Source organism: Vespa crabro, chromosome 11, assembly GCF_910589235.1.
Source record: "Vespa crabro chromosome 11, iyVesCrab1.2, whole genome shotgun sequence".
NCBI lineage: Eukaryota > Metazoa > Arthropoda > Insecta > Hymenoptera > Vespidae > Vespa > Vespa crabro.
This window is the reverse complement of record NC_060965.1, coordinates 5,339,902-5,350,696: the sequence shown is the minus strand read 5'-3', so window position 1 is coordinate 5,350,696 and position 10,795 is coordinate 5,339,902. Positions and strand designations below refer to the sequence as shown.

Genomic DNA, 10,795 nt, shown 5'->3' with positions numbered 1-10,795 from the left:
TTACCTACGACTAACTCCGTTTGCAATAGCACAACGAACGAGTTTTCAGTTAAACTTCGAACGTTGCTTCTTCATACCGTAGAAATACCTAACAAGCACTCGTTTTCAAGGGCCATCCATGTGAACGTAATATGACGATTTCTTTCTATAAATATCCACATTTGTATTTCTATTTGCATTGAAGCATAAAATGGACGTTTTGTAATAAATAGTAAAACGTTACAATTTCGATACCTTTCCCACGGTGACAAGATTGAACAAAGGCAATCCACCTCGATCGAAATGGTTAGTTATATACCTACATATATGTGTGTGTGTGTGTGTGTGTATATGTGTGTGTACGTATATATATATATATATATATATATATATATATATATATGGGGGTACGTATGTATGTGTGTACGTATGTATATGTAGACGATCGAGGAAATATCGATGAAAATTGATTTTCTGAACACGATGTATGGCGATACACCATTTGCCTCGAGCAAATACGAAATTGCGGACACGATTGATGTATTGCTATTAAATTACGAAAGATAATTTCTCCTGTAGCAGGGATGTGACGGTATTAGTATATTAATTACGAGCATATTCATTCTGCTATCACGGTTATATAAATTCGATTGAACGAAGTAAATGTGAAATGCAAAACATTAGTGAAAACAAAGAGATAAGATATATATATATATATATATCTTTCACATTTACTTTTATATATATATCCATATATATATATAGATATATATAGATACATATATAGATACATATATAGATATATATGGATATCCTATAAAGTGGCTCCAACTTTTTTAATTATTTTCACGTTAATAAATAGAACAAGATTAAAGAATTTGTCTGTAATCAAATATGTGTATATTTATATATGTAATATATATATATATATATATATATATATATATATATATATCCACTAAAGAAATAAACACATATAGGAAATAAAATTAAAATTGCAATATCAGTAATTGCTATGGATTATCCAGTTCAATAATGCAATATTTATTCTTGGTAATACTTTGTGTTTTGGTAATATCATAAAACGTACGTGTGCATATCTACATACACACTCTTTCTCTCTCTCTCTCTCTCACATACACACATACATACACGTATATATATATATATGTGCATATATATATATATATATATATATGGTCACGATCGATAGAGATTTAACAATAGATCGACTCGAAGTATACGAAAAAAAAAAGCTTCAGGCAATATTTGAAAATTTAGATCGAAGATTCGCGAAATTAGAAACACTTTGAAAGAATTCTTTCAATAATAGTTTCATATAACCGAACCAATACTAGAATTCGCTATTAAAAAAGAGTCTGTTATACTAATTGCCTGACTTTATATATAAAATATCTTTCTTTCTTTCACTATTCAATTAACGAAAGCTGAAAGGAAGCCTTATGAGTGTAACGTAACTATTACCTCTCAAATTCAATAGACCGACATTTTTCAAGATCGAAGTTGTACTGGTTAAGGGCGGCAAATTAAATTCTTTTTTAGAAAATATCATTCTAGTTTTTCGTATTGATCTAACAACAGGAAACCATTGGTCCATTCATCCGTATCAATTTTACTTCCGATCAGCAATGCGAATAAACGCACATACTGCGTTTGGATAGTAAAAAAAGTGTTAGTAGAAGGATGAGTAGCAGTTTTATATTACCGTCACTCTCTCACTCTCTCTCCTTCTCTCTCTCTCTATTCCCATGTCTCTTTCTCTATTTTTATCTCTCTCTCTCTCTCTCTCTCTCTCTCTCTCTCTCTCTTTCTCTCTCGTGCTCTTGTTTCCTGGCTTTTCGCGAGTGAACCAAACCTTTCCAAAAATCAACACACGACGAATATCGGAAAACGCATCGGAGCGATCACTTTTCATTTGTCTGGCTAATCCGTCACTTAGACGTACGCACGTCCGTTCCGTTCCCCGAAACTGGTTCAGATGACCAAACGTGTAATGAACTACAAACAGAAAGACATAAAATTCGCATTTCTGGCTGGTAGCTTAATGGAATCATCGATTACATGTGCGAACGCGCGTTTTCCGGTTATCCAGTTCCGGTCAAATCCATACAATCGTATATTTGTGTATGGTTGTAATTAACTATGCATAAGATGTATGTGCGTGTGTGTTTTTATCCATCGAACTAATCATTATTACGAAATTTCTTATCTGTGATAAGAAAATTATTTGTAAGATATTTCATTAATTATTTATTCATTTTTTATTTGATTTATTCTTGTTATTCTTGTGATTATCATTGCTATCATTCAAATTTATATAAATAATACTAATATTAAAGAAAATTGAAAATAAGGAATATAATTGTTATATACATAGGTATATAAAGTTTATTGTTTTAAAAACACTTTTTTATATAAATATATTTATATTATTATTTAAAAATTAATTAATATAATTAATATAATTATAATTATCAATAATCAAAATAACATAATTCTAATAATAACGAATTACTTAGAATATATTTTTTCAATAATCATAGTTCTGGAATTTTATGGATACGTTTATATATGTACATAATTATTAACGTACTTATATGTATACATACATACATACATACATACATACACACATGTATACGTAGATGCACACGCATACATTAATAATATGATTTGGGAATAATGCGAATTGTAGAGAACACTATGGAGCAATGAACTGAGAAAATACGAGTTTCGACATGGAGATCGATTTGAAATCGACGTTAATGTTTCTATGTGAGTTCTAGAGTACAAAAAGAGAGAGAGAGAGAGAGAGAGAGAGAAAGAGAGAAAGAGAGAGAGAAGAGTTTCTTCAGACTTAATGGCGCGTGCAGTTGTTCCACGTACTTGAACACGTTCTTAGATCATTTACGAACACCAAGTATAAATCTTTCTCTAAGGACTGTTTTTTTATTTACAACAAGATATGCTACACTTGTAAACGTTTAACACTTACTAACGAATCTCAAAAGATCTATCTAAGATTAAGAAGAAAATTTTCTGGCAATTAAAAATAATTTCTCAACACGTGAGAATATATATAATTTATTATAATACATATAATTTAATGATTAAACAAACAAACCAAAAATTACTTATATTTCTTATTAAAAATTCTTATTGATATAAATAACTTCCCGGAACCATATTAATTTTTTAAACGACGTCATATCTACAAAATCATATAAGTATATTTATTTATATATATATATATATATATATATATACAGATGGTTACATTAAAAACATGTAATATGTGTTGTAACATTAACGTATAAAATGTTCTGAATTTGTAACTAAGTGTAAAAAGATTAATACACTTTATAAACCGAATTAAAAATTTACAACAAAAACAGAGAAAGAAATAATTACAAATAGATGAAAAAAGAGAGATAGAGAGAGAGAGAGAGAAGAAGAGAGAGAAATGAGAAGTAAATATACTTTTCACGAACATTTTAGTTTTTGATAATATTTTTTTCCTATGAAATATTAATGTTTTTTACAACGAAATACCTATGATATCTTCGATTTTGATATAAAATTCAGAAATATTAATGATTCTCAGCATATTACATATTTTTATTTATTGAAATTTCTCTCTCTCCCTCTATCTCTCTTTCTCTAAATAAATAAATAAATAAATAAATAAATAAATAAATAAATAAATAAATAAATAAATAAATAAATAAATGATTAAATAAATAAATAAATAAATAAATATACACACATGTTCTAAAAAATTTACGTTATTCATGTTGAAATATTTGAAAGATTTATTATAAATATTATTCGTAATTTTTAATTAATATTAAAACAACTGGCAATAAGATTCGTGATAAATTCATGACGATAATTTATCCTGAGAAAGCGGATTTTTTTCTGTATGATAAAAAAAAAAAAAAAAAGAAATCTGAACTTTGTTAAAGGCCTACGCACGTACGAACGATTATTCTTCGTACCCTATGAATCATTTTTCCCTAACGTTGAACGTTAACATTTGCGAATCGACAGGGAGTTACGTCGTCGAGAGATACGATGTTAAAAAGAGGAAGAAATGAAAAAAAAAAAAAAAGAAAAAAAGAAAAAAAGAAAAATGAAGGGAAAAAAAATATCACGTAGATTTCGAAGAGTCCGATCGTTATATCGTTCGAAGAAAAGTTTGCGAATAAATTTGAAAATTTTCGACGTGAACTATAACGTAGGATGATAAGGGTGGAATAAAAATGACGAACGGGTTCTCATAATAATTTATACGTCAAATCTTCAACTAGATTAAAGTTGAAAATATTTTAAATGAATCGTTTGTCACTTAATCTGTCCTTTATTAAATCTTCATTAATTCGAACGAAATAAACACAATTATGATCATTTCAATAGGAAACGATCGATTTAAAAAAAAAAAAGAAAGAAAAAAAAAAGAAAAAAAAATCGATCGATTCAATTATAAAATAATTCGATTACATACCAATCTAATCGAAATCAATTGAATCGATTAATCGCATTAAACGTTACTTTAACATTCTAAATGCGTACGAGAAAAGAAAAGAAAGGACAAGAAAAGAGAAGGAAAGAAAAGAAAACCAAAAAAAAAACATTGCAATCTTAATGAATTTTTCCTTCTTTTCTTAATTTCTTTTTTTCTCTTTTCTTTTCCTTTCCCTCTTTTTTTTTCTTTCTCCTTCGTTATTCACAAGTTGATTTTGAATAAATTAGATTCATTTTCATGATGAATCCTTCCTCCCTGTCTAACTCCCCTTCCCTTCTTTGATTTGTACGAACGTAGTAAAAAAAAAAAAAAAAGAAAAAAGAAAAGAAAAAGCGAGAAAGAGAGAGAGAGAAAGAGAGAGAGAGAGAGAGAGAGAGAGAGAGAGAGAGAGGAAGAGAGAAAAGAAAGCAAAAACGAAAGAAAACAAAGAAGAAATTAAATAACGAAATTATTCTTTCTATTCTTTGCGTCTGTTTAAATAAATTCAAAAACGTCATCCTTGTTTTGATTCTTCCTTGAATCACCGAATAACACGAAAATCTACGCGGCGTTCTTCGGATATCTAAGCTTTACCTTCGAATAAATAAAGTAGACGAACTTTGGAACTTTCGAAGATTCGCAGAATTGCTCCTGGCTTCGCATCTGTTTACAGGGTTTTTGAATCATAAGGAAGAGGAAAGGGAATATACGGGGCTTGATTTCTCTCATTTACCAAACTTTCCGCGGCATAATATTAAATAAATTTCCTTTTTAAGAGAAATGAAAGGAAAGAAAAGGGACTAGATAATAAGAAAGACCCCGGAAGGAAACTTGACTACTGTACTTGACTACTTCAGCCCTTTCTTTCTTTCTTCTTCTTCTTCTTTTTCTCTTTTATATATATATATATATATATATATATATATATATATATATATATATATTCAACGAAAAACTTTTTATGAAATTAAATTGAAGTTATCGATTTTATTTTCAATACTTCACTTTAATGCTTCTTCTATCATAATCATCCATAAATGCAAACAATTTTGTAAAGAACAAAAAATAAAAGAAATTTTATATGAATGATTAAATGAAAATAAAAAAATATATATAAAAGAATCAATATCATTATTAACATAATTAAAATATTCAAGTACCCATCGAAATATTATCGATAGAATTTATAAAATTATTGACTTTTGGTGATACATTATTAGATTCCATTCACATCATAAATCGCATCATAAATCGTGTATTTTCAGACACATACACACACACACACATGTACGCACAGAGTTTTTGTTTTTTTTTTTTTGTAAAAAAAATTTAATATAAATGATTGAAATAAAAAAAAAAAGAAAAGGAACAAATCATAATTGAAATATTGAAATATATTCGAAGAAAGAATATATATATATATATATATATATATATATATATATATAAATTATTGAATACTCATGATATGTATTGCGAATAAACGGAAGGAAAAAAAAACATTCGTTATAACAACATCGAGTTATGATATATGATCGACCATACTTCACAAATTTCTCGATCTTTAAAGGATCACTAACAGAAATTCCAAGAGAACCTCCATCGAAAGGAATACCACGTTCTTCCTTTTCCTCAAGCACTCTTTCCATTTCCTCGACGTAAGCTAGAATATGGTTTAGAATTTGCTTTCGTTACTTTCAGAAAAATATATAAGAAAATTGTAACAAGTACTATCCTTGCGAACTTGTACATGTAAATATATACTTAGGCATAAAGCTCGTTTGAATATGTTATACAAATACATATGATACATATTTTACTACATTTTATCAAATAAAAAAATATAGAAAAAAAAACAAATATATTAAGCATATAAACATTGATAATGCATAAATAAATATACATATCATATACATATATATATATATATATATATATATATATATATATATATGCATTTTCGATACAGTTAAATGCATGTGCAATGCATTTCCAAATATCGACCGAATAATAGTCGATAATGCATTCATAGAAATATATTAGAATAGATTGTATATTTTAATATACTTACACGTATGTGAAGTATGTGATAAAAAATTGTTTAACATATATGTCATCAAAATATTGTGATACATATAGAAACAATATTTTAATATATGAAATATTTAATATAACGTGCAATATATCTAAGAAAAGATTTAATCACAATTATCAAATATCACTAATAATGATAATACATAAATATATATATATATATATATGACATGCAACACTTTAATACACTTCCATGCAATATAATCATAAAACTACAAAACACTTATATAAAAATATTTCGATATAAACTTACGTTACGATATATTTCCCAAAAAGAAAAGAAAAGAAAAGAAAAGAAAACGTAATCAACACAATGGATCAATATGATAATATTTCTTTATAAATAATCACTTAATAATAATGATATGTATATACATATATATATATATATATTTAAAATAACGCCTTTATATTTATGTTTGAAAATTTGCAGTATCATTTTACGGAGCAAGTTACATCCATCTTCCAGTTCAAGAGGCCAAGGGTGCAACTGACATCAGTTTCCGCTTTCGAACTCATCTTTCTGATGCGATGCTGCTATTGGCTGCCGGCAAGACGGATTACTGCCTGATCAAACTGGAGGCAGGCAGATTGAAGGTTCGTTTGCCCTAACTCGTTTCTTAACTTCTATTAATAGGCCTTCTGTGTTCTTCGAGGGTCTTCGTTGAGCTGTCGTTTCGTCGTTAAATGGCCGCACGTGCTGTTCCACGGCTGTCAGCTTTCTCTCGTGCCAAAGAATTAAACTCTCTCTCTCTTTCTCTCTCTCTCTCTCTCTCTCTCTCTCTCTTTTTTTTATTCTCTCTCTTTCTCCCTTTATCTATCTCTATCTCTATATATCTGTTTCTCTTTGACGCAGAGAAAAAAGAAAGTAAAAATAAACAAAATACGAAAAAAAGAAGAAAAAAAAAAGATAGAAAAACAGATTTAAAGAAAAGAAAAAAAAGAGAGAGAGAGAGAGAGAAAGAAAAGAGAGAAAAAGAAATATGAAAGCTCGTGACGAGGAAAATATCTTTACGCTATGCAAGGCACCACGAGGTTATCCCTTTTAAAAGGGCCGATGCGCGTCTGAAACACGATATATACTGGGTGTTTCATACAACTACAAGCACTTGAATCTTATCTCGCTTTTGAAGATACCTACTAAACAGAAAAAGAGAGAGAGAGAAAGAGAGGGGTAAGGGGGAGGAAGAAAATAAAACAGAAAAAAAATTATATAAAAACTTCGAAATTCTTTGATCCCAAGAAGAGTGACAATATTCTTATTAATATATTTATTATTTACAAAAAAAAAAAGAAAGAAGAAAAATAATATAAGATTTAGATATTTCATTATTTCAATAATGATATCATTATACAAGATGTCAATTATTGTTATTTATAATGAATCCTTTTTTTGTACTTTTAATCACTGTTATAATATCCCTTGGTATTATTATTATTATTATTATTATTATTATTATTAGTAGTAGTAGTAGTAGTAGTAGTAGTAGTAGTAGTAGTAGTAGTAGTAGTAGTAGTAGTAGTAGTAGTAGTAGTATTATCGTGGAAATATTACATGTTTTTTCTTTTATTTCTTTTTTTTTTTTACTTTTAACAGAGAAATTATGTGTAATATATTTTAAAATCACTCCTTTGAATGGAATAGTATAATTATAAGAAATAAAAATATTTTATATGTTTTCTTCCATTTGTAAATGAAACATTCTCTATACATACACACACATATATATATATATATATATATTATACATATATATAATATATATATATAATATATATAATATATATATATATAATATTATATATAATGAGAAACGTGTATACGATCTTTATCGTCGCTCCCGATCGCATTTAAAATTCTAATATTTTCGAGAGATATCGAGAGATATCGGATAACGCGTTTTATACGCCATAGATATCTTCGGAAGAGTTTCGTGTTCACGCTACGAGATCGGAAGTTGCAAAGAGAACCAACTTATGAAGTAATAGAATAAAAAAAAAAAGAGAGGGTAAGAGGGAGTAGGAGAGAGAGAGAGAGAGAGAGAGAGAGAGCGAGCGAAAGAGAGAGAGAGGGAAATAAAGTGAAGGTTCGTTTATATTTGCCTATGTATTTTGTTAAAAGTTTTTACGGAGTTTGTATTACACTGAGAAAATCTACATAAATAACATTCGGTAATAATACTTTAGTATTTCACAAAAAAAGAACTTCTTTATCCTTTGAAAGCATAGCACGATGTTTCGGTGGGATTCGCTCGAGTGAAAGGAGCTTTGGCACGGGATTTTCAAATTTTTTTTGTCTCCTTTTTTTTTTATTTTTTCTCGTCCCTTCTTTTGTCTCTTTTTTTTGTCACACTAGATAGTTCACTCCTATTTTTTCTTCCTTTTTTCTTTGGTTTTTTTGTTGTTTTTGCTTTTGCTTTTGCCTTTGCCTTGCCTCGCTTTCTTTTTTGTTGTTTCTTTATTTTTTCTTCCTATTATTCTTTCTTTTTTCATTAGAGAAAGAAAAAGAAAACACAATCCTCTCCCACCTTCATGCGTTTTAAATTATTCTACTCTGTGACACGTAAGTACGTGTGTTCTCAGTAAACGGGATTAGATTGTTACGATTTCAAAATGAATGAATGAAACGAGGAGGAAAGAAAAAGGAAAGAAACGTATAAAGGAAAGAAAAGTTTAAAGGAAAGAAAAGTTTAAAGGAAAGAAAACAATAATTACATTAAGATATGGAAAAGAGATAAGCAGCTTAATTGTTATTATTATGATAACAATTATCATATGAATAGATAAATGAATACATTTCATTTCTTGTAATCATTAATTTATCGAAGAAAATAGACAAATTAAATATCAAAAGGACACGAAAAAAATAAAGAATAAAAAGAAAAAAAAAGAAAGAAAGAAAGAAAAGAAGAGAGAAAGAGAGAGAGAGAGAGAGAGAGAGAGAGAGAAATGCAAATTAATAATATTATATATTTGATAAGCTAATAAATATGATAATGATTATCGCATTTATCTTATATAATGTAAAAATAAAATAGCGAAACGTATATATAGATAAATAAATCTATTTCAATTTTTTCCGATTATTTATCGAACGTAAACAAGAAAATATATAAGTTAATGAATTATATAAAACGAGAGAGAAAGAGAGAGAGAGAGAGAGAGAGAGAGAGAGAGAGAGAGAGAGAAAGAAAAGAAAAAAAAACGAGGAATTACAAAGTATTAAATAATCTAGCATTTTAATAAATTAACAAATTTAATGCCTAACTAACTATCGTATTTATTTATAATATAATAATATATAGCATATAAGTAAAATATAAATATAAAGAGATAAATCTGTTTAAATTAAATATTCGTTTATTAAATCTACGTGAGAACAGAAAAAGATAAAAAGAAAAAGAGAGAGGGAGAGAGAGAGAGAGAGAGAGAGAGAGAGAGAGAGAGAAAGTGAGAGGGAGAAAGTATGACAATAAAATATTAAGAATATATATATATACTTCGTACAGAAAAAAGAGAAAATAAAAAAAGAGGAGAAAAAAAGATGGCGGGGGGAAGAGAAAGAGAAAGAAAGAAAGAAAGAGAGAAAGAGAGAACGTGATGTCCCTCTATCGGTACCTTAAATCCATGTAATTTCAAGCTTCGTGCAATTTCACTTTTTTATTCGTCGCGAGAAAGGACGAAAACTCGGATCTTTTTATCAACTTGGTTTTACCATCCCCCCCAGCATTTCAATCCAAATGACGACGCTTTTGCAAGCATAAACTGTAGTCACCACTGCCAGTAGCACTTTTCTTTCGTTTCCTTTCGTTTCCTTTCCTTTTCTTTCCTTTCCTTTCCTTTGCTTCTCTAATTTCTCACGTTTACTTACACACATACGTGATATATACGAGTAACGAAACGGTAAATAATTAAAAAGAAACAAGTCCTCAATCTTTCTACCAACCGTTAAATAAAATCGTGTTTTTTACCTTGGCTCGTTTCTCTTGAAATTTATTTCCTAATCGATCTCTCGAATATTTCTTTCCTATTCTTTTTTTCTTTTCTTTTCTCTATTTTTTCTTTTTTTTGTTCATTTTTATCTTTCTTCTTCTTCTTAAACGTTATCATCATATCTCATTTAAATCGACTGACTGACTTATCGAACAACTTAAAAAATATATATATATATAATTCTAAGTTTTTACAAAAAGATTA

At 28.1% G+C, this 10,795-nt stretch overlaps 1 protein-coding gene across 7 annotated transcripts in view; it reads left to right on the top strand.

Annotated features, from left to right (window-relative positions):
• The window catches only part of LOC124428015 (chondroitin sulfate proteoglycan 4), an 80,560-nt gene that overhangs the window by 9,416 nt on the left and 60,349 nt on the right, over positions 1–10,795 (top strand). For all 7 annotated transcript variants that reach the window (XM_046971560.1, XM_046971561.1, XM_046971564.1 and 4 more), the window contains one exon: positions 7,032–7,195. In XM_046971560.1, the coding sequence (XP_046827516.1) occupies positions 7,032–7,195 (164 nt within the window). The remainder of the gene's footprint in view (positions 1–7,031; positions 7,196–10,795) is intronic.